The 25,350-nt window shown below is 39.2% G+C and overlaps 1 protein-coding gene across 3 annotated transcripts in view; it reads left to right on the forward strand.

Annotated features, from left to right (window-relative positions):
* The window catches only part of socs7 (suppressor of cytokine signaling 7), a 106,760-nt gene extending 83,287 nt beyond the window's left edge, over positions 1-23,473 (forward strand). For 2 of the 3 annotated variants that reach the window (XM_028819997.2, XM_028819995.2), the window contains 2 exons: positions 17,928-18,073; positions 23,182-23,473. In XM_028819997.2, coding sequence (XP_028675830.2) covers positions 17,928-18,048 — 121 coding nt within the window. In that variant the 3' untranslated portion in view covers positions 18,049-18,073; positions 23,182-23,473. The remainder of the gene's footprint in view (positions 1-17,927; positions 18,074-23,181) is intronic. The other variant, XM_028819996.2, reaches the window with a different exon arrangement.
* Positions 23,474-25,350: the final 1,877 nt, after the last annotated feature.

Genomic DNA, 25,350 nt, shown 5'->3' on the forward strand with positions numbered 1-25,350 from the left:
ACAGTAATCCCTCCTCCATCGCGGGGGTTGCGTTCCAGAGCCACCCGCGAAATAAGAAAATCCGCAAAGTAGAAACCATATGTTTATATGGTTATTTTTATATTGTCATGCTTGGGTCACAGATTTGCACAGAAACACAGGAGGTTGTAGAGAGACAGGAACGTTATTCAAACACTGCAAACAAACATTTGTCTCTTTTTCAAAAGTTTAAACTGTGCTCCATGACAAGACAGAGATGACAGTTCTGTCTCACAATTAAAAGAATGCAAACATATCTTCCTCTTCAAAGGAGTGCGCGTCAGGAGCACAGGCTGTCAGAAACAGAGAGGAAAGCAAACAAATCAATAGGGCTGTTTGGCTTTTAAGTATACGAAGCACCGCCGGTACAAAGCTGTTGAAGGCGGCAGCTCACACCCCCTCCGTCAGGAGCAGAGAGAGAGAGAGAGAGAGAGAGAGAGAGACAGAGGAAAATAAACAGTGAAAAATCAATACGTGCCCTTCGAGCTTTTAAGTATGCGAAGCACCGTGCAGCATGTCGTTTCAGGAAGCAGCTGCACAAAAGATAGCAATGTGAAGATAATCTTTCAGCATTTTTAGACGAGCGTCCGTATCGTCTAGGTGTGCGAACAGCCCCCCTGCTCACACCCCCTACGTCAGGATCAGAGAAAGTCAGTGCAAGAGAGAGAGAGAGAGAGAAAGAAAAGTAAGTTGGGTAGCTTCTCAGCCATCTGTCAATAGCATCCCTTGTATGAAATCAACTGGGCAAACCAACTGAGGAAGCATGTACCAGAAATTAAAAGACCCATTGTCCTCAGAAATCCGCGAACCAGCAAAAAATCCGCGATATATATTTAAATATGCTTACATATAAAATCCGCGATAGAGTGAAGCCGCGAAAGGCGAAGCGCGATATAGCGAGGGATCACTGTAGAGTAGATTTGGCTGATACCTTTATCCAAGGAGACTTACAACATCTGAGTTACAATTGATGACATATCTACATACAGTTTCATAGCTTGCATAATTGAATTCTGGGTTGTTGGGGGGCTGGTGCTTATCATAGCAGGAAAAAATGCCAGACAAGGTATCAGACCATTGCATAGTCCACACACACACACACACACACACACACACACACTGTTGTGAATTTACAGTTCCCAGCTAAGAAATCATGCATGTCTTTGGGAATGAGGGATTAAAAAATGGAATATCTAGAGAAAAATCTAGACAAACACAGAGAGAACATGCAAAGTCCATCTACAGTTTGCTTTCAGGAGGCATCACTAACCGCTTTGCCACCACGCTACTCTTTAAAGAAATTGTTACAGGTGTTGTCGCAGTGTCTGATCAGACAAAAGGCACACATGTAACCATCACATAACTGAGAACTCTAGAAACGAAAATGTTTTACATCAGTTAACCTGGCAGTAAGAAGAGTTTCAGAATTATCTTCAAGCAGATGCTGGATGCAGGTATGCATACACCAGAGCGTGGCACATTAAATAAATGGGTGGTGCCATGTAGAGAGCACGTCTAAACTCTATTCAATAAAATGGAAAGGTTGTGTAATTAGAAAAAGAAAAATTCCTTCAGCAATCTCCTGTTTTGAAAACAGATTACTGCTTTCGAAGGTTTTTCTTATTCAGATTTAGTTTGCTCTTTCTGTTAAGACAAAAGATATTTGAATTTAACCTGGGGCTGTCTGCCGGCTCTTTGACTGTGTTTTTGCCAAACATCTTAGCTAATTTCTGCTGCTCACTGTAACCATGCAACATGTTAGACTGGTCTTTAGGGACAGGTCTGTCTAATTAGGACAACTAGCCAATATAGACAGTGTCACGGGTCCTCTAGCACTAGGGAAAGATATGAAGCTAACTTTTAACGATTCAGCAACTGGACAGAAAAAGAGCTCCTTCAGGAATGGCATTGCACCGCAGAGCCCAAAAGCCAGGCAGTGTGGATAGACTGACCTTCGTGTGTGTCTGTCTGTCTATCATACAGTGCCATTTACATCCATCTATCTGTAGTAATTTCATTCTGGCTTAGAATTTGAGATACTATAAAAGCCTAATCACTGATGACTGGAATTAGGTACTTGGATGGTCTCTTTATTTTTATTAATCTTGAATAAAAAGTGTTATTTCATAACTCTTTGGATTTTGAATAGCCTTTTTCAAATGTGGTATTTTAAATATCGTCTTATGTTTTTGCTGCATTGCCCAAGCCAGTCCAAAAACATGTTGTCAAAATGATTGGTAACTTTAACTCTTTGAGGGCTGAATATTTTTTCCAAAAAGCAATGGTTTCACTCAGAAGTCAACATAAAACATCTGTTGCTGCATGCTGTGGCTGTCCCTGGCGAACATTGTCAGTACCACAACTAGCTGGGGACTGATCAGCTGAAGCTGGAACCTGACATTCATCTTTGATTGCTTGTATCAAAAACCTGAGTCTGACAAGTCATAGTCCAGTTCAGAGATAACGGGCAACAACGTCGTCCACGGAGTATTTTGCTTTACACATTCGCTTTGATCTCTTGCCAGATGTCAGTGCCATTTTTGCCGTTGTGTGCGCCTTGCTACTCACGAGAGTGCAGGGAATCTCGGTCAAACCAATGAATCTAACTTTCCTTCTAGCAATGAGAGTCCAAATAAAATGTAATGGTGGGTTTTGTCACAGTTTACAGTTGATTACCATTGTCAACTCTTCCATTTGACAAAAGTCAACATCCGCCCTGAAAGAGTTAGTGTCCCAAAGAATGTAGTTGTGACCTGTAGTGTAGTGCCTCACACACAATAATTCGGGCAGAGTCTAAAGTACCTGTGACCCTATAATGGTTTAGAAAAATGAACGGGTAAATACTTGGATATAAAAAAACGCCTGAATGTAGTCAAGGATTAAAAAATGTTAATGTTTTTACATCTACATCCACTTAAGTCTAAATCTGAGCAAATATCCTCTTTATGATAGAGTTGAAGGATGTTTCACATTTTGCTCAATTTAAATCTGCAATTATTTTGAGCCATTGTTTAATTTACATAATACCAATTTAAGATTATATATTTCACACAAATTATCTGTATACTGAGTTTTAAATCATTATATTACTTGAAGCTTTATCTGTATATTGTTAATTTTCTGGCATAGGGACATGTATTAAGAGCACGGGGAAGAGAAAAAAAATCTCAATTTTGACTCATTGTTCATTTTGTGAGTCATTACTGAAAAGTTCAACTTTAATCTTGTAGCTGATTTCATAAATCACTAAATGCCACTAAAGGACAAATGCAGGGGTATCGTGGTAAGACCAGTAAGCCATCCAAAGAAGGCATGTTGTTATACAAGGCATGGTGAGACAGTTGATCGAGCTGATTGACCCTGAAGACTTGGAGTTTAGGTGGACATGATGGCAGAGAAAAAGGTGCTCTCACAGCCAAGGTGCAAAGGTGCTGTGGTATATGGACTCTTATAATAAACTGAAGCCATACGAGTTTGTAGTTCACAGTTGCACTGATAGCTTCAGTGGTTATGTCTTGTGGTTGGATCTGAAAGTTGCTGTAAACTATTTTATCTCAACAATTTCAAGTTTGAGAGATGTTACCAGAACAACGCCACACAGACAGAGACGTGGAATATGCATATGTGGAACTTATCCACAGATTTTACAAAGCTGTCACAGTGGTGGTTTTGAAGGTGAATGGTGTTTCATATGAACACAGCACTGTGAATCAAGACATTGAATGATGGTAGAGAATCTTGAGGAAACAAAGGTGTGGCATAAATTTTAACAATTTCAACTGATGTGTAACATTCACAAATCCACCTTTTAACCGTTGCATGGATTTGGATGCATTGTCACATTCGTATTTATGGGAGTTATTTTCTTCTGTTTCTGCAGGTCACAAGGTTTACGAACCATGGGATCACATTTAATCTTAGCATTTCGTCCTTAATCACAAAATTAGCTATGGGATTATAGTCGAAATTTCATTGTTATGGTAGAATGTTTGACTTTAATCATGATATCAAGTCACTGGGTGCCAAAAGTTTTGGTTATTTATTTTTTTTTTTTTTTAATTCTTTGTGTCTTTTCTTTCTTCCCTGTGGCTCTAACATGCTTCCATATTGGCATAACATCATCAGATTCTTGGAATTTCATTTGAAGAACTTTATATAAATAAAACGCCAGCGCAAGTGTACAATATAAACACAACAGTAATCACTACTCCAATCTACCAGTTTCACAAAACCAAACTTAAATGTATCAATAAAAATAGCAAAGAAGACACGAAGGTCAGGTTGTTAAGTTCATGCATCTTTCAGCTTGTGGGTTATCCTTATCATGAAATCCGGTAGTCCTGGTCTTAAAGTGACTAAGACCTCTACCAGATTAAAGGAGGTTGTGCAAGGTGTGAGGAGTCGTGGAAGATCTTTATATCTTTACAGACAGAAATGTAAAACCATTGTGGGGAGATGGCTACCAGTGATTATAGGAAATGGTGTGTTTTCTGGGTTTAGCTTTAATATTGTTATATCAGGCCAAGATGACGAAAGTCAAAATAAGAGTTTATGCATATTTAATTTTAGCATTTATTTCTTGTTGTTTTGTATGGACTGATAACTTACTGTAGGTTGGAGGTGGATTTGGAGTTTGAATCTTTATTTTACCTTCTTACCTTCATCTTTCCTTAGAAATACAGTACACCCCCGAAATTCACGGGGGTTACATTCCTAGATCAGTGTTTCCCAAACTCGGTCCTGGGGACCCCCTGTGGCTGCAGGTTTTTGTTCCAACCAGATTCCTAATCAGTAACAACACCTGATAGCACTGATCTCATTTAATTATCTGGTATTATTTTTCTTTTATTCTACATTCAGAAAAGCACAGCAGCATGATTTTTACATTTATATGACATTTAGAAATATTTCTGCTTTTGCTATAGATTTAAATGCTTAATTAATCGCTTGATTCTACTGCAGATAACCTCCCCATAACTGATCATTTTCTTATTTCATTCAATGTTAAACTTGCACTTTCCAATACTAAGCTTTCCCGTCTCATGTCTTTCCGTAATATTAAGAATATTAGCTTAGACTCCCTTTCCTCTAGTATTGATTCCCTTACGGACATTCATAATTTATCCACTCCTAAAGAACTGGTCTCAGACTATAACACTGGACTTAATGGTATTCTTAACTCTGTCGCTCCATTAAAAACTAGATCTGTTTCTTTCTCCTTTTCTGCTCCCTGGTTCACACCTGAACTTCGGCTTTTGAAAGCCAAAGGCCGGCAACTTGAACAGTTGTAAAAAAAAAAACAACTGGACTCTTTGTTCACAAAGAGATGTACAAAAACCATATACTTTATTACAAGGACTGTATTGCCCAAACTAAATCTAACTATTATACTCACATTATTTCTTCCAATGAAGGCAACACCAAGTCATTGTTTTCACTGCTTAATAATATCACACAACCCCCAGATTCTTTACCTTCTCACCTTTACTCAACTGATTTTTGCAATTCCCTTATGTCCTTTTTTAATGAAAAAATCCAGGAGATTCACCAGTCTCTCTGTACGGATTCCTCCAGTACTTCATTTGAAATTCACCCACCAACTCACTCATTTTCCTCTTTTCAGCTTCGTACTTTCTCAGAAATCTCAGATCTTGTCAGTAAATCTAAGCCATGCACCTGTCAACTGGACCCCCTCCCTACAGTTCTGGTCAAAGCCTGCCTCCCCTCTCTGGTCCCTCTTATTTCTGCTATAATCCAACTCTTCTCTCACTACTGGAACTGTTCCTTCATCTTTTAAAACTGCTGCAATAGCCCCAATACTGAAAAAACCTGGTGCCGATCCTACTAATTTCAGTAATTTTCGTCCTATTTCTATTCTACCCTTCATTTCCAAAATTCTTGAAAAAATAGTGGCTATTCAACTTCATTCTCATTTATCTCAAAATAATCTGTATGAACAGTTCCAGTCTGGTTTTCGTCCCCTCCGCAGTACAGAAACGGCACTTATATAAATGACTAATGACCTCCTTATGGCAGCTGATTCTGGTTTAATTCCTATTCTCATCCTCCTTGATCTGAGTGCAGCCTTTGACACTATTTGTCACACTACTCTTCTCAATAGATTATCTTCAATTATGCCTAGAGGGGGCTGGGTGGTCTCGTGGCCTGGAACCCCTGCAGATTTTATTTTTTTCTCCAGCCCTCTGGAGTTTTTTTGTTTTTTCTGTCCTCCCTGGCCATCGGACCTTACTTTTATTCTATGTTAATTAGTGTTCCCTTATTTTAATTCTTATTTATTTTGTCTTTTGTCTCTTTCTTCATCATGTAACACACTTTGAGCTGCATTATTTGTATGAAAATGTGCTATAGAAATAAATGTTGTTCTTGTTGTTGATTGGCATTACCCCCACTCCACTAGATTGGTTCAGATCCTACCTCTCAGGCCACACTCCGTTTGTTCAGCTTAAAATTTTCACATCCCAACTGTTACTTCAGGTGGGCTCTGTCCTGGGGCCCCTCTTTTTCATTATTTACCTCCTTCCCCTTGGTAATATCTTTCATAAATATAACATTAGCTTCCACTGTTATGCTGATGACACCCAGCTCTATCTCACTAGCAAACCTACTGTTTCCTTTCCATCCTCCTCACTTATTGATTGCATAGCAGAAATCAAATCCTGGTTTTCTTCAAATTTTCTTAAATTAAATAGTGACAAAACTGAGGTTCTCCTCATTGGTACAAAATCAACATTATCCAAAACTGATCATTTTTCATTTGTTATTGATAATTCCTCTGTCTCCCCTTCCCCACAGGTTAAGAGTCTGGCTGTCATCCTTGACGGTACTTTATCCTTTCAGTCCCATATCAATAACATTTCCCGGTCTGCGTAACATTAATCGTATTCGCCCCTCCCTCGCTCCCCACACCACTGCTATCCTTGTTCATAGCCTTGTCACTTCTTGTCTGGATTATTGCAGTTCCCTTTTCTTTGGTCTTTCTCACAGATCTCTTTATAAGCTTCAACTGGTCTAGAATTCAGCATATTCAGCTCTATTCACCATATCACTCCCGTTTTGCAGCAGCTTCATTGGCTTCCAATTAAGTTCCGCATTCAATTCAAAATTCTCCTACTAACTTTTAAGGCTATCCACAACCTCGCCCCTCCATATCTGTCTGACCTCCTCCTCCATGATGCCATTCCCTCCCATACCCTTAGATCCTCATCCTCCATCCACTTGACTGTCCCCTTCATCCGTCTTACCACTACGGGGAGCAGAGCATTCAGTTGCTCTGCTGCCCAGCTTTGGAACTCGCTACCATCTGAGCTTAGAAATATTGAATCATTTTCACTTTTCAAATCTAAACTTAAAACTCATTTGTTTAAGATTACTTTTTCTCTTTGATTACAATTGCTCTGTCTGATTTTAATTTTTGTATTTTAGTTTTAGTTTTATCTATAAATAAAATGTTTTATTATTATTATTTAAAAACTAGCAGAGCAGACACGCTAGCAAACAACACGGAATAATCAAAGGCTGCAAGTACTTTAGCATCAGACCCACTAAGTAGTAAATAACTAAACAATTAGAACACCTAGAAAAGTAGAGTGAAAATCACGATGAAAATATTGTTAAAAAGAGAAAAACACATTATTCCCATATAAGTGCTTGGTACATTTTAATATATATATTTATTTATTTTTTTACCAAACTTAGTTTTCTAATTTCTATATTATTCCCAAAACACAGAACTTGGGAAGTAACACATCACTTAATTAGCCCAGGAGTCCAATTAAAAACAGAAGCTGGTTGGAACAAAAACCTGCAGTCACAGTGTGCCCCCAGGACTGAGGTTGGGAAACACTGATCTAGAGCACCCGCGAATTGTGAAAAACTGAATTTTGGATGTGGTTAAAAAAATGCCTATTTTTATAGTTTAAACCCGAAATATGCCCCCAAAACACTTTAATTTCGTTTCAAATTCAGCTTAATAACATTACCTAAAAAAATGAATGTAAAGGTAAACCCGTCTACTGCACAGTACTGTACTGCTATGTCTCCTGCAGTGCTAGAATATAAAATACAGATGTTAACGCTGTATGTACTGTAATTCATGCAAGCGCGTTTTCATTGCCAGAAGCCTTTGAAGGTGCGGGGCGTTTCGACAGCATCTTGGGGCTTTAAGAAGAACAAAACGTAAAACACAAGAACACTCAGCTGGAGATGTATCACAGGGTAGCAGTCAATCAGCAGCAAGGAGAAATGGATAACGCTGTAGCGGTCCGGTGCTGCTAAGATTCACACCGTTGAGAAGACGGTGATTTATTTATTTTTATGGTGGAGATTCCAGGGACACACCCAGCCTTGGCCCGACCCGCACACACTCACAAACAGAAACAAAAACAAAGCAAACCAAGAATGTAAAACAAAAACAACGATACCACCCCTGTTCCCTTTACGGCGATTACACATTAAATATAACAAAGCACCAACAAAACACACACAGTAAAGTCCATAAAAAACAGCAATGGATGAAATGTAGTGATGAAAATAGATAGTCCAGAGATCCGCACGTTGAATGGGAATATAAAGATAGTCCTACCGCTAGTTCCTGAAATGGTGAAGATGGGTTCAGGAGCACTCCTTTCTTCGCAGGATGGCTATGAATCCACTTACAGTCCTCATGTACACAGACAGACAGCAGACAATCCAGATGACAACCACGAAATGATCCAGGACAAAACAAATAAGTACAGGTAACCCAACAGAAGGCAGACAGACAGGAACTTGAAACACAAATTACAAAATTTTGCTTTTGGTCATCGGCCCCCTTTTTAAAAGCCGCGCTGACATCCTTTGACCCCAACAGCCCCTGCACCCTCAGCAGAAGACCAATCAGAGCCACTGCAGGGACTGCTGGGAGTTGCAGTTTCAAATTCTATTAGCTACTTTCACCATCCCAAGCCGCATTTACTTCTACGGTTGCTTCCTGTTCTCTCTAATAATAAAATAATTCTTTGCATTTATATAGAGCTTTTCTCACTACTCAAAGCACTCAGCAATTGCAGGTTAAGGGCCTTGCTCAAGGGCCCAACAGAGCAGAGTCCCTATTGGCATTTACAGGATTTGAACCAGCAACCTTCCGAATGCCAGTGCAGATCCCTAGCCTCTACAGTACAGTATTGCCACAAAAAAAAGGCCATAAAATTGTGGCGGATATTTGCGGTTTCCGCTAACAATTATTAGTTAGGTTGTAAGGAAAAATCTGCGAATGACTAAGGCCACAAACTCTGAACCGCGACTTTGCGGGGAGTCTACTGTACCCTCAATTAATGATATTCTAATTTTATTATTAAAAACATATCTTGCTTTTCTATAACAGTTTCCTACCATATCCACACTTTTTCTGCTTATGCTGTTCATCAAGTCTGAAATCTTTAATATCGGAAACCCTAGACCAGGGGTGTCGAACTCCAGTCCTGAATGTTTTCATTCTAACCATCTTCTTCATCAGTGACCAGTTGTTTGCTGCTAATTAACTTCTTTTGCCTTTGTTTTAATTAACTTGACTCAGACCCCTTAGTTGTTTCTTTTTCCTTAATTAAGAGCCAAACAATAATGAGACACAAAACAAGCTGCCACGTCACCAGCTTAACCACATTATTTGAACATAAAGAAAGGTGAGGGTCTCAGTAAGGTTGATCTCCGAGGTCACCAAAACATTTTGACGCCATTCTTGGAAAAAACAGAAAATCAACAGTTTTGGAAATCTCTGCTGTGGCAGAATGAGAGCAGCAATGAGCCGTGGAATTAAATGATGGGTATACTTAACAACAAGAATTGGCTTCTCATTAAGGAACTGGTTGGAGTTTGATATTCCAGTTTAGCTGGTGATCTGATGGCTTGTTTCACATCTCATTTCTGTTTGGCTGCCATTTAATGAAGAAATGAATTAATGCAGAGGACTGAATCCTTAAAATCGGGGCAATTAAAATGAAGGGAAAAGGAGTTAATTAGCTGTGAAAACTGGACACTGATTAGGAAAAGGGTTAGAATGAAAACCTGCAGCCACTGCGGCCCTCCAGGCCTGGAGTTTGACACCCGTGCCCTAGATGGTGTGCCACTTCCATCGCAGGGCACATTCACTCACACACAATTATGAATTGCCATTCAAGCCAAAACACGTCTTTGGGATGTAAAATTCAATACCTTGAGTGAGACCCAAGAAGAAAGTGCAAGCTCAACACAAGGCAGAGCCAGGATAAGTGCCCAGTCCACTTTCATCAGGCAGCTGCACCAGTAAAACATTTTTCTGCTCCCTTTGGCTTTGTTCTATAAAATGACATAATTCACACGCATTTAAGAGTGCCTTAATGGCCGCCTGTTTTTGTGTTCATGGTGTGTATAGCTGGTATTTTGAGTCTGCTCCACATCACTTATCTTACGTCAACTGCATTACCGCTTCCTTGCTGTACCATCTTTATCATTGTATGGGTATATCTCAGAATCTGCAAACAGCATAGGCTTGACATATCTTTCCCCTCACTAACCTCATGGTTTAACCACATCCTTTTTTCCCTTAGCAGCTCGAACAAAGACCCCCAGAAAAACTAAAAACAATCTAATTTAAAACTACACAAAAAAGTTGTCACTTTACATTCATCTTACACGATAGTTATTTGGGAGTCATGTTTTTTGCATCAAAAGAATTGATACTTGGAGTTTCACTATTGAAAATGCTCAATGTGATACATATACTGTATATATAATTTACGTAGATTTTACAGGCTTTTCTTGCGGTTCTCATCATGTTTTCTTCAACACAACCCTGTAAGACTAAGTGGAGAACTCCAATTGTGCATGTATGAGTAGGCCTTGCAGTGGACTAGTGCCCTGTGCAGGATGGCTACCCTGCCTTATAATCCAGGGGTTGCCAACTCCTGTCCTGGAGGACCACCGTGGCTGCAGATTTTCATTCCAACCCTTTTCTTAATAAGTGACCTATTTTTGCTGTTAATTAACTTCTTTTGAACTAATTGTAATTGACTTGCTCTTGAAGACTCAGCCCCCTTAATTGTTTCTTTTTCTCAACTAGCAGCTAAACAATAATGAGATATAAAATTAGCCAAAACAACTGGTGTCCATCATACAGTATCTGAAAATAAGATGAAGGTCTCAGGAATGCCCAAAACATTTTAACAGTGCTCTTAGTAAGAGAAAATCAACAATTTTGGAAATGTCTGCAAATGCACCACAAGAGCAGCAACAAGCCATGGAATTAAAGAGCGGGTTTAATTAAAGACAAGAATCGGCACCTCATTAAGCAGCTGGTTGGAGTGAAATTTGTTGGAGTTTCTTGCCTTGACTTAGTTGGTCTTCTGTTGGCTCCATCACTTCACATTTCATTTCTGTTTGGGTGCCATTTAAGGAAAGAAATGAAGCAATTCAGAGGAACGATGAAGAAATTCAGGGAAACAAATCTTAAAAAAGCAAATCAATTAAAATGAATTGACAAGAAGTTAATTAGCAGCACAAACAGGGCACTCATTAAAAAAAAAGGGTTAGAATGAAAACCTGCAGCCTCAGTGGTCCTCCAGGACCAGAGTTGGCGACCCCTGTTATAATCGATACAAGGGGTGATCATAAGTTAGACTGAGTGGGTTTGTAAATGTTACGAGGGGGAGTCAAGCTAAAGTTAGAACATGGGCTTCATAAGAAAATGGAACAAACCTTAACAAACCTGATCATGTCATTTCTCAATGTCGTCTCCACCCTTCTCAAAGCACTTGCGCCATCTGCCTGGAAGTGCCTGGATTCCAGCAGAATAAAAGGTTTTTTCTTGTCCTCGCCATCATTTGTGCACCGCTTTCTTCACGTCATCATCCGTCTTGAATCGACGACCACCCAGATGTTTTTTTAGTGGTCAAAAAAGGTGGAAATCGCCCAGTGCCAAATCTGACGAATGAGGAGGAGGTGGCAATATGTCAAACTTCAGTTTCTCCAGACAGGCCTTGGTGTTCTTAGCAGTGTGTTTCATTAAAGGTCCCCACCACTTGGATCGAATAGCAGGCTTCACATTGGTCTCCAGCAAGTCACAGTAACCTGCACTAGTGAATGTAGTCCCCTTCGGCATGGAGTGTTTGACAATAACTCAGGTGCATGAGTGGTTGCGAGGACAAGACAAAACCTTTTATTCTGCTGGAATCCAGACAGGTGGCGCAAGTGCATTGAAAAGGGTGGAGATCACATTGAGAAATGACATGATCAGCTTTGTTAAAGTTTGATCCATTTACTGATAAATCCCATTTTCTAACTTTAGCTTGACTCCCCCTCGTATATCATGTGAGAATTTGGTACTCTCTCATGGAGTGGCTCCCACCCCAATGGTCATGAAGTAAATAAACTAGAGTAATGGTGAAAAAAAACGTCAGTTCTGGACTGGAGGGCTGCAGTGGCTACAGGTTTTTGTTCCAACCCAGATGTTTAACTTAATAAGAACTTAATTATTGCTGATATTCACGTGACATTTTTCTGCTTCATTTTAGTTGTCTCACTTGTTAAGATTTCAAATCATTATCACTTATTTTGGTCTTAAACAGTGCATTTACTGTTTTCATGGCCCCTTATTAGCAATAAGATGCAAATGACAAAGGACCTAGCAGTTGTTCATCTCACTTGTTTTCATACACACCTGAGTGTATTCCTCATGCATGATTTGGTTTAATAAAATACTTAGAAACAAACTGAAGAGAAAAAATTGAAACACTGAGAATTACTCCCCCGTTGTAGGCTTCAAATCATTTGGATGATATCCTTAGTAAGGAAAAAGTCTGTGATATAAGAATGACCTGACATTGCTGAGTTATAAAACTAACAAGCCATGAAGTTAAATAAGACTTGTTATTGGCAAGGATTGGTTTCTAATTAAGCAACTGAGTTGGAAGAAAAACATGCAGGCACTGTGGCCCCCCCGGGATCGATGTTGCTCACCCCTGAACTAGATGATTACAGGTCCAGAGTCTCCAGAGAAAGCGAAAGTCGCCAATCCTGGCTATTTTTAAACCCCAGTTTACCACTTCAGTTCCTGACTTTGCCTCATTCTGTGACCTTGTACAAGTCACTTAAACTGGCTGTGCTCAAACTGTAAAGAAAAGAAAACAAAGTGTATCCTGACCTGGTGGTCTATACCGTTAAAAAAGCATAGCATCATAGGTACAGTTTATCCGTGCATTATTTTACTGGTTTGAATTGAGACTGCATAGTTTCAGTGATAAGGACCGGAAGGTGAGTGCAGTCAAGAACCACACAAGTTAAGGTCAATGCCGAAGATCAAATTGATCAGATGTCAGAATTAATTTGATAACCAAATCACAAAAATTATTGTAATAACCAGAACAGAATTCTAACCACATGAAGACAATTTAAGAAGATTTTTCATCAGTACTCTACACAAGGAATTATTTTTCAATCTCAGATTCTGCGGAAATGCACACGTCAACTTGTATATTCTTGCTCCTGTGGCAGGGAAGAACGATCGCCATGGAAACACCTGAAGCCTTTGCTCTGAAATGACGGCACCCACTGCAAAATAGAGACGGCAGCACAGCGTCATGCTAAACATTTACTAACTTTTCCAGATAGTCATAAAATGAAAAACATCCTTGAGTTCCAAAACCCCTAAATATTAATTATGGGGAAGCCACAAAAAAAATAATAAAAACTGTTAACCATAACAGCAGAAATGTTTTTGAGAGGATTCATTGTGGTGCTACTGTTCTTTTTTATAAACATTTATTATGCTAATGATTAATGATTGGTAAGAGGCAAGCACAAATAAATACTGTACATTATGGGAATACATATGAATGGACAGTGTGTAAAATAAGAATTAATACTTACTGAAATGTGGTTCATTTGCACTTGGTTTTTATTGCAAAAGCTGCTAAGCTCAGGGGAGGCCACATTTGTTTGTTACTTTGATCCTGTGAAAATAGCTGGTTAATGTTTAATGCTGGTTGACGGGCCGGTTTGGGTGTGTTTAGATGAACAGAATGAGCATTCCCTAAGTAGTGGTTCATGTATGGTGCTATGTGTGCCCCAAGTCTTTGTTTGCTGACACAGGCCCACCATGTCACATGAGGCAGAAGGCCAGATGTAGGATGACTCTAAAGCAGCTTAAAGTATCTGATTTGTCCTAAGATGTTTTCAATCATGAAGGTGTGTTTTAATAAAAATTATTAACTTGTTGCTGTTTTGAAGCAGTTTGCAGCAGCATGCTTGTGATTTGTTTGTTTTCAACTGATCTTTAGTCTTATTGCTGCTTGCGAAAGAAAAATAAAGTTAGAACTGCGGTCTGGGGTGAGCTTTACTGAAATACATCAATCATCAGCACAACACAGAACGCACATCTTCTTCATTTTAAAAAACATGCTCTCGCTGTCCATTACAGCGTAACACTGCAAGGTCATGTGACCCATGCAAGTAACGGTTATACACACGTATAAGCAAGAAAAGTTTGCTTTGAAAATTAGCATTGTGAAAGCAAAAAGTAAGAACCTAAAGCCGCAAACACAGAAGGATACAAATCAATATAACTGGATGAAAAAGTCCCTTGACATGCTGAAGGCGGCTGTGGCCTTTTCAGCCAGCGATTTGAAAAAGAAAAGGCTCGATTCCAACCACAACGAGAGGAAATTAAAACAACTCATCATTGTATTGGATAAAGCAGTTTCAAATAATAAAAGATAGCATGTACGCAGTCAAGTGAACTTAAATGAAATATACAGTGCATTCCAGCATCAACTTGCTGATAACTATGGACCTTCATTGTCGGTTTGATGCTGTGTGTCCAAGCTGAGGCCTGAAGTTCAATTCCTAACACAGTCAAAAAAAAAACTTTTTTCTATCGGACCCTCTCCAGCCCTTTCACATTGCACTGCAGCAGCTTGACTGGTTTTCTCTGTTCCTCGTGTCACTCCTACTATTCCTCTACTTCAGTCTCCGCACTGGTTTCCTGATGCTGCAAGGATCCAGTTCAAAACTCTGGTCTTGACCTATAGTTCTCGGAATGTTTCTGCTCCTCGGTATTTGCAGTCTTTAGTCTCTCCATATGACCTTCCAAAAAGTCTCTGATGTGCATCTGCCCGTCTGATGACCATCCTTCCTCTTGCCAGACATGCTAAGGCTGGACAATCCTTCTTTATTCTTGCTCCAAAGCTGTAGAATGGTGCCCCTTTGTCTATTCAAACTGCACCCATCATACTCATGTTCAGGCATCTTTTAAAAATACACCATTTCATCAAATATTTTGTAAATGCTTAGTTTCCCTTCTAAAGGGATAGTTGCTGTTGTACTGACAAAGAGCACGAGATGCTGATTCTTTGTCTTAATCTAGCTGCAGGTATAATTAGGTGGTAGTACTACTTCTTGCTCGGTAATCTCATTCTGTTTTGCTTTTGATGCTTGCACCTTCTAATCATTCTTGTGTGTATTATTGCTTGCTTTGTTAGTTGCTTTGGATAAATGCTTCTGCTAAATAAATCTATTATAAAAAAAAAATATTTGAAGAGAGATGAGACGTGATCTTCTTGGAAGACAATTTGACATCCCGCGAGAGACACTTTAACGTCACGCGAGACAAGACGGTGAGACATCATTTAAAACAAGTTCACGGACATCTAACCTAGCAGTTGTTGGAATGCTTTTGGCAGACACGCTTCATGTGCATCCAGCTCTTAAAATAACAACAAGCGACAAGCAGAAGACGCAGCTCGCCAGCAGCAGCAAGCCAGCAGATGACCTGACTGCTTCTCCTTAGCATGCGTTCAGCCAAACCTTTCACAATGCGAGTGGCAGAGACGTGAAGTGGCAAAAGGACAGCTGCTGTACAGGCTTTTAAATGATCGACGTGCAGTGCAACAATCAGAATATGCAGCTCACCAGCAGCAGCAACAAGCCAGCAGCTGGTCCAACCGCTTCCCCTTAGCATGCGTTCAGATACCCCCCCCCCCCCCACTTCACAACGCAAGCAGCGTTATACGTCCTGTGAGAAAGAGATTTAACCATGCCCAGGGCTGGAAATAAAGGGCAAGTACAGTAGATAGATAGACAGTATTGTTTTTACAAAAGTTTTAAAGTAAAAGTGAAAATGTTTATCAATATGTAACAATTCCTTTGAAAATAACAATCTCTTTAAATTGTATATCCGGTAAACCAAACCCGGAGGTGGGCGAGCGAAGCGAGCAGGGGGCAGAGCCCCCTAGTAGCAATAATAACTTCACATAGGTGTTTAGCGCCAATTCTTCCAAGGTCAGTTCTGGCATCCTACAATTAGGCCACACATGCAAGAAAATGGATGGAAAGATGCTATTTACAGATTGAAATTGTAGAAAGCATATGATTTTCAATGTATTAGTCATTGTGTATATGCTAAATTTTAGCTCTCCTTTATTGATCTCAGTTGTCACGGGATATTTACTGATAGCACAAAACCTTGGAATCTGTCAAAGAAGTCAGAGATGATATCAGCCACAAAAAGCATGATTGGTGCAACTTTAGTAGTAATTTAGTAATTCTAACATATACTGTAGATAGATAGATAGATAAAAACTATCTATCTATCTATCTATCTATCTATCTATCTATCTATCTATCTATCTATCTATCTATCTATCTATCTATCTATCTATCTATCTATCTATCTATCTATCTATCTATCTATCTATCTATCTATCTATCTATCTATCTATCTATCTATCTATCTATCTATCTATGCTACCCATATAAGAGGGGTTGAAATCTAAGTAGTCAATGTAGACCTCAGTATTAACATTTGCAGTGCACATACGTCTGTTATATGCCATTTTGATGTGGGATTCATAAAAGCAGTGTTAATGTCAGAGATGCACCATCCACTAGAATGACAGAGACGCAGCAATCGGACAGACATGCAGACACTTTTCCTGTTATTAAGGTGAATAGAATATCTGTCTCATTCCTATACCCTTTGACTAATCTGGACAAAATCTTGTATAGATGCTAGTCTGGAACCATACAGACAAGATAGACTACTTTGGAAACCCAAAGTCCCAGTGACACCCCACCCCCCAAAAGTATGCTAAAGTTTGTACATCAGTGCCACCTGTTGGCTAAGAGCAAGTAAAGCAACCAAACTGACAAGCCAGACTCACAGACAAAATGACCAGAGCTTAATATTTCTTACCTGGGCAATGCTGCATGCTGCTTCTAAAAATGAGTATTGTGTGCTTCTGCAGGGGGATATTGGGTGAGGCTCGATTGAGAGTGAAAGTACAGCACAACACAAAAGAGAACCAATGAATTGTTGTTTAACTTCTGCTTTGTCGGATCTTCTTCATAATTTAATCACTATGAACTGTCCACTTGAACTACAAGGAAGAGTCAGACATGACAGCATTCATGGTTACAACCCACAAGGAGTTGCCACAATTCTGGAATCCAATTGGACTTACAAGAGCAGAGACATTGATAGAGAGGCAGTGTGGATGATGAATGGGGCAGCTAGCAATAAAAACTGGGTCACCATTTAAAAAACACTTAAACCTTCACTTCCCTTTCATAACCTATCCTACAAATATACCTGGACAAAAACTCTGAGTACTTTGGCTAGTATAAATATACAAAAGGAACAAATGGGTGTTGTTTGGTCCAGTACTTTGCTGAAAAGAGTTTATTCAATAATGTACAATATATAAAATATACTCTTTTTTTTTTCCTTTTTTTTAATCGGATGAGTGTATTTATTGGGGGTGGGCAGTTAGCATTTTTGATATAGACATAGTGACAATAAGAGCCTGAGTCACAGCACAGTAGGGTTCTGCTCTGCTGCTGTTGCCTGAACTAATTTGTCTCTCTCTTATTTTTTTAAACAGGCCACTGCTCACTTACTTGCGTAAGTTCTACTACTATGACCCCGAGGAGGAGATCACCCTGTCCCTAAAGGAGGCCCAGGCCGCTTTGAGCCCAGAATCAGACGCAGAACCTCAAACGTAGTGGTACCTGACCCATGCAGGTAGAAGTATGTACGCCTGTTTTTGCAGAAACATCTTAACCTTTACATATTAAGCTGGATTGAATTGTCAATGGCTAATATATCTCAAGATTTCTTGCAGCTTTATAACTTGTTGCTTTCAACTAGATTTTGGATAAAGAAGCATATCTCTAGTTAACTTCCTCTTGAAGTCCACTATTTTTCTGTAGGAATGATGTCACTATTTAACCTTCAATGTCCTGAAGAATTTGGCCCTCCTGTTTCTCCAGATGCACTTTTGATGTACTCAAGTGTGTTTGTTGGTTTCTCACATCACATTTTCTCTCCTCAAGTCTCATTATAAATTAAACTGGAAATATGCTTCATTGCCCCACGATGCACCAGAGCAAGTAGTCTTCAATGATATTGTGAAGAACTTTGGAATGGAGCTTTTAGTGCCACATTTACCAATCCTCTTTAGCATATCTGGCCTAACAGGTGTGGCATCACCCCCTAAGTAAGACAGATGGTATTATGGAGCCCCTGCTGGCTGTAATGTAGGCCATGATGCTCTTATGCAATTTTTGCTGTATAAATTCCCAGAAGAACATAGGTGTGCAGTATGAAAATTAGGCCAATTGCCAGCATTTTGCTATGGTGCTACCCAGTAGCCCACTGACTCCTCATACAAGTCTGATTTTGCTCAAGAAAGTAACTCTTCCATTTTGTACAAATGTGGTTCACTTCTTCCAGGGTGCTCTGATCTTACATCAAGTGGGGCAAGAATTTGCCAACCAACTTGACCTCCATTTAGTCATCTTAAAGGATTTGTACAAATTCTCACTTGCAAGATGTTTGCTTGCTTTAAGGTAGAAGAGCTATAGATTGCATACTCTCTTCAATGACAGAAGCAATTCATTTTCTGTCTTTTTTTGTAGATCAAGGTCTCAGCTAAAGATATGTTGGTAAAAAGGTAAACACCTATCGTAACAAATAAAAAACCTCCGTGTGCCATTTTGCTAATCATAATGGGTCACTACAAAGCCTGTAAGAAGAGTGAGAGACAGACAGTCTCTGTCAGTTCCTGCTCCATACAGTATATTGCTATATTGTCACCAAAAAGATGTCCTTACCCCTTATGTTACACTGCTCGATATAAAGTAACTGCAGAATTCAGTGTTTCAGTGTGTTGCTGTTGTCTGTGAGCATAACCATTTTTTGCCATTTCTTGCAATGTTTTGATGTGTTGCTATCATCTGTGAATATAGTCATTCGATATATTCTGGACAGACCTATAACCATGCATGCAATTGTAACAGCTTTGGGGAAGGCTAGATGCTTCTAGCAACATCAGTGGAATTCTAACAGGCTGGAGGGCCTTTTTAAATTATGTAAGGACAGAAACTGAATACCCTTGCTAATAAGAAAGGATACATACAGCATCCCTCTTTATCTGACTTTTCTTTACCTGACAATTCACTCTACCACAAATTTGGTTTCCAAACTTTTTTATAAGACAAATTTCATCCAATGCACCTTTGAAAAAAAAAATTTGAAAGTTGTGCTTTTATAAACATAGTCTTGTGTCATTTTGTCCTCTTTGCTATGTCATGCATTCATCATTAAACATCCATAAAATCTTGCAAAATAGTCCCCAAAAAGTTATAACAGTTGAAAACTGTTATGCATTTTCTGCCCCCAAACCCCTTCCCCGATAAACTGCATAAAACATTGCACCTTGAGATGAATCTGCCATGCTGGTTGGCCAGGTGGTGTGCACACAAGTGAGGTGAAGGCCTGTTTTTTTTCTCTCATATCCCAAACAAAGGCAAATGTGGAGAAATATTCCTGTTAATGGCCTCATTAGCAGTTGCTTAATTAGGTAATAGATGAATGAACTGTTTTCTATCACGGAGAAATCAAGAGCTAATGGTTATATGGGTGTTTTAGAGTGTTGTTGCAATATTGGGGGCAACTGGTCAAGAGTTTTCTTATGGGCTATGACCAAATTGTTACTTTCTTATTTAATATAATAGCAAATAGATTACTGATCTCCCATTTTTTCATTTTCTGACCTGTACTCTGATATAGAATAGAATCAGATAACAAGGGATGAATAAATATTAGGCATGAGACAATACACTTAGCCTGCAATACAATTCCTATTGCGATTCAGGCTTCACGCTACAGTATTCCCACGATATGAAATTTTCATAAAAGAAGTGCAGTAATATGTTTAGTGCTACTCATATTATAAGACATTCATAAAATCAGCGCGCAAATACAAAAGTTTTAACATAGGATGTTTTTTGTAAAATTTTTCTTTTTTGAATAAAATAATCTTAAATATTAACACAATATTTGCACTGCAGTAACGTGAGACAAGCTGCATGTTGGATTACCACATGCAAGTAAAACTTCCACTGCACACTGTATGTGTGACAGCAAAGACCCCGTAAACCTATTACATGGGACTGTGACTTTAAAATGAGTTCATCAAGAACACCGGGACACAGTTGGAAACCTATTAAGGGCAAATTTCATACAAACACAGGAAAATTTTCTTTACACAGAGAACCACATACACAATGGAATAAATGACCAAGTAGTGTAGTAGACAGTAGAACTTTAGGGACCTTCAAAACTTGACTTGATGCTATTTTGGAGGAATTAAGGTGGATAGTATTGTCAAGCTTTGTTGGGCTGAATGGCCTGTCTCATCTAGATTGTTCTAATGTTCTAAAAAGTCTATAATATAAAGTTACTGAAGTGCAAAACTATTAAAATTTATATTTTATCTTTTTGTTTTTTTGATTTAATATAAAACATTGCTTCAACAGCGGCTGCCCTTTTAATAATTGCTTGAATGCCTTACTGACTTTGTTAACTGTGGTTCCTGACTAAACCTATAAAGACCTTTTTTAATATCACAATTCCTTTTACGAAAAATGAATATCGACATTCAGCATGAAGCTTGTGACTTCCTCACAATATCCCCTAGCAGCTGAATTCATTCACTCACTGGGTAGCTGGGAGAGACCTGAAAAGAAGCACTATGAAGTTGGCTGCTTTCATCCTCCGCCATGCTACAGGATTGCTGTTGTATGATCCACTGCTGTATGATTCCTCCATGCTGAAATCTACTCCTATTTCTAGATCAGTATCAGTGAAAAATGCATTGATGTCACAAGCACTCGTTCTCACATCCTTAGCTCATGATATCTGCAGAAACTATAGCTTGAGTATATAGTGAAACCTGCTCTAAAACGTTAAGTGTGAGCTTTGGCAGTCCCGATCAGTTTGAAATCAAGTCCGTGGATTCAGAGGTGCATCTGGGAAACAATGTGGCTATTGGCCATACTCATCAGAGAATGCTACTCACTAAATTAAGTGTGGGTGCAAAACGCATAACCTGCAGTCCCAGCCCACTTTCATGTTTCCGCAGTCTCTATGTTGTGCGCTGAAAGCTTCAACCTTCCCATCATTATACAGACAGGGAATATCAGTTTTCTTTAAGTGCAAGTGTATAGTTTTTCAATCGGATTTTTAAACCTCCTGATTTCGTCGAAAGACTTTTCCGTTTGCCTTTGTGTTTCATTTTCCGTCATATTTCAATAGTCAATACAAGCTGACAGTTTGTAATACCAGTATTCTGTATCGTGGAAGTCAATACAACAAAATATTTTCTCATGCCTACTGAATATGTTACTTTTTCATTCCCCACTTTTTCAGCACGACCATAAAGACCTCTAAATACTACAAAACAAAGTACGTTGGGAAGTTTATCAATAGAAGAAGTATGTGAAACTTTCTCTATGAGCTTCTTTCAGCTATAAAAAGCTAAGTGCTTATTTTCATAGAGTTTTACATTTTATTTTATTGTAATTGTCCAAAAATTTGATGTTGAGATTTTGATGAATCTCGACGTTTTAGACATCCCTGACTTTCTTGTATAGGGAAAGTATTGGAATCCTCCAAAAACTCCATTTTAGATCAGTTTTAGATCTCCCTGAGTCCAAAAATACCATTTTTGGAATTATGTCTATGTGTGTGTGTGTAAACACTATAACTTGAGTACGCTTTCACTTATACTGTAAGTATTAGGTACACAACGTAGATTTCTATCAACTTTTGGGCTATTTCCGTTAACCGGAAGTGGTACTTTACTTTTTAGTCATGCAGCTGCAGAGTCCGATTTATTCAGCTTTACTTTTATAATAATTGCTCAGTATATTATTAATTTGATTTCATTTGTTGTTGTTGGTTCTTTAATGTACATAATATAAAAATATAATCATTGTCTTTTGGTTTACTCCTCAAATATCCATCCCCATACCTGGGTATACGAGAATGTCGAGGAGAGAGCACTCCCGATTTTATTTATCCTCCGTTTGGGGTGGAAAATTGTCTAATTCGTCTGACAAACTTGCCTGGAAAGTTAATTAGTTTATTTAAGACCTGGAAACTCAGGGAGCTAGTACTCCTACTGGATATGATGACATATTCGAACCCACTTCATTTAATTTAGGATGGTGTGGGCATCATAGTCAGAACCCAACCCTAGATCAGGCGACAATCCCTTAGGATCTTACTTACACACACATTCTTATTTGGGGCTACTATACCAGATATTAATGTATACATTTTTTTGGCCGGAACAGTTTTTCATTTTCTTAATGTCCAATATTGCAACATTATTTGTCATCTGAAGTGACTTCACTGGAATTAGGGTGGGATCTGTCTCTTTGCAGTCTTGTGGATAGGCCACTTCTTTTACTGAATATTCCAGTGTGCCAAAACATTGTTCATTTAAACAGTCGTCTTACACTTTTTTTTTTTTTTTTTACCATCTGTTCACATTTGTTTTTCAAATAGCCTCTTGGTAATTGAGGCTCCTTCTGAGTGCATTTAGGACTTGAATTTATGTAAATGAATTCAGTAAATGCCTTTTAAAAAGCCTCATTTCACTGAGGAAGTGGAGGATCTTAAGCGAGGCGATTTCCTTCAGTCTGCTGGTATTCTGAAAGGTGGGTGTACAGTGTGTGTGTGAGTGTATGCCCACACGCCCACTCTAAAGCAAGGCAGTGGTACTGAAAAGATGAGGCCCTGCTACTCTAATGTCAATTTGTGTATATGTTTGTTTTCATTCATTTCAGGACTTGCTGCCTCTTGTGAAGGGACCACAGCAGACCCAACATGCGGGGAAGCTAACGGGCGACGGCAGTTGCCTCTTGTGGACAGCATCTGCGACCGACCCTGTGACCCGTGGTGCTGAAACTGGCAAGCGCACCTTATGCCGTTTTTTTTTTGTTCAATGTTATAACAAGGATTGAGCGAAAGCCCAGTCCAGCCCTCTCCTTACCCCTTATCCTTGAAGCATATGCACTGGAAATGGGTTTTCCTAAAACAACCCCATCCCCGTTTGTTTTTTATTCAAGATAATAATAATAGAGGAAATGAAAACAAACTTCTTTAACTCGAGGGGAACAAAATACTGGAAAAGCAGGGTTGAGCCAAACTGGAAGACTTGAAAGCTGGCACGTGGGAGCTGCCATGGTAAAGCCGAAGCCTGTCTGGTAGGGTGGATGACAGGGGACTGTTTTATGCTGCCCAGTCTTTTTTTCTTATTTTTTCATTTTTATTCTTCCCTGTCTGAACTGGAGCATCATGTTTAAATTTCAAATTGCTGTGTAGTTGAATGTCCTCCTGCTGCACCCACCCACCTGTCAGCTAATAAGAAAACATTTGGGCTTCTTTTTTGCCAAATGAGAATCACAAAGATCTGAGACTTCATGCCACACAATGAAATTTCTCTCAGATTATAAAAAGCCTCCCCAGCTGCCCTGATGGCACAGACCAGAGCAGAAGGACTGTCCCTAGATGTGCCCACCTTTCATCAGTCAGAGGTGGTTGCAGGCTGATTTACCTTTATGCTGTTGCTTTACTGCTTTTTATTACCGCCTTGAGGATGAACTGAACAACTAACTGAATGAAGCTGGCAAAATATGGGCAAAGCTGGTGTTTTTTTGTTTTCAATTTTTTTCTCTGTTGGCTCATGTTAATGGTTCTGTCCATGCCATGTGGACTTTGAAGTCACAGGTACCTTTCTTCTTTGTTTTCTGCTTTTACTAGAAGCTGGACACACTGATCCTGAGGTGGCCAGGCACCAAGATGTGGCTCCGCTGCCAGCTATTCATGCAAGTTGCACTCGAGTTTAGCATTTTGCTCCTGAAAATTAATATATGTGTATATATTTATATTTTTTCGTCGTTGTCTTCACGTTCTAAACGTGTAACGTAGATAGTATTTTACGGCCTGGCTGTGTGAATAGAAGTGACAAAAAAGTTCCTGCTGTTATTTGAGTGTATTACTGGAAAGTGGGTGGGGTGGGACCTTTATATTATTAAAAAAAAAAAAAAGGTGTTGAAATGATTTATTTTCTTAATTTACATTTAAGTTTTCGGGTAGAGGCTGGGTTGTGCTGGCTTGTAGTGCTGGTGTCCAGTGATGCCAAAAATAAGGAATTAAAAAAAAACAAAAAAAACACCGAGTTTGATTTGGGCGATGGTCCGTGTTTTTATTTTTATGTTTTGTTTTTCAAACCTTCAGTCCTGCTGACCTACAACAAAAGAAGGCTTCAAATTGTACACCTGCCCTTGTTTTTTTTTTCTTTCTAAAATAAATGAGTAAAAATTCTAAAAATGATGTGCCGTCTCTCTTTTTGAAGGGATTGGGGGTGCAGGGGTATATATTTTCCTAATCTGCGTCAAAACAGAGAACATTACCGCATCAGTTTGATTTTTATGTATTGCATCAAGAATCACAACCTGGGTCTGGACGCTATACGGACTACAACCATAAAAGTTGTCAATAAGTATGAGTCGCGGCAATACAGAAATGTTCCAAATGCCAAAATGTATTGGTAACCAAGAATGTTAGTGCTATCGCCTCACAGCTATAGAGATCTGAGTTTATATCCCACGACCGTTCTGCATCTGTGTGAAGTTTGCACATTCTCCCTGTGTCTGTGTGGGTTTTCCTCTGAGTACTCGCTTTACTTCCACATCTGAAAGCTGTGCCATTAATTGCTGATTCTAAACTGTCCCCATGTCTTTGTGAGTGTGTGCGTTCTTTCAATCTGCAATGCACCCTCAAGGCCTGCAGGCTTTTAGTGGGCACATAGTCGGGGGGCTGTTTTTGAATTTTTGTGCAGTACACTGTTACCGTTTAATAAAATTCTCAAACCTGCTTCATGGGGGTCCAGATCCTGTGGCAGCAGCATCAAGCAGCTGCAGACAGGCTGGTAGTAACAAACACATCAAAGA

This window comes from Erpetoichthys calabaricus, chromosome 14 (genome assembly GCF_900747795.2).
Source record: "Erpetoichthys calabaricus chromosome 14, fErpCal1.3, whole genome shotgun sequence".
In the NCBI taxonomy this organism is placed as follows: domain Eukaryota; kingdom Metazoa; phylum Chordata; class Cladistia; order Polypteriformes; family Polypteridae; genus Erpetoichthys; species Erpetoichthys calabaricus.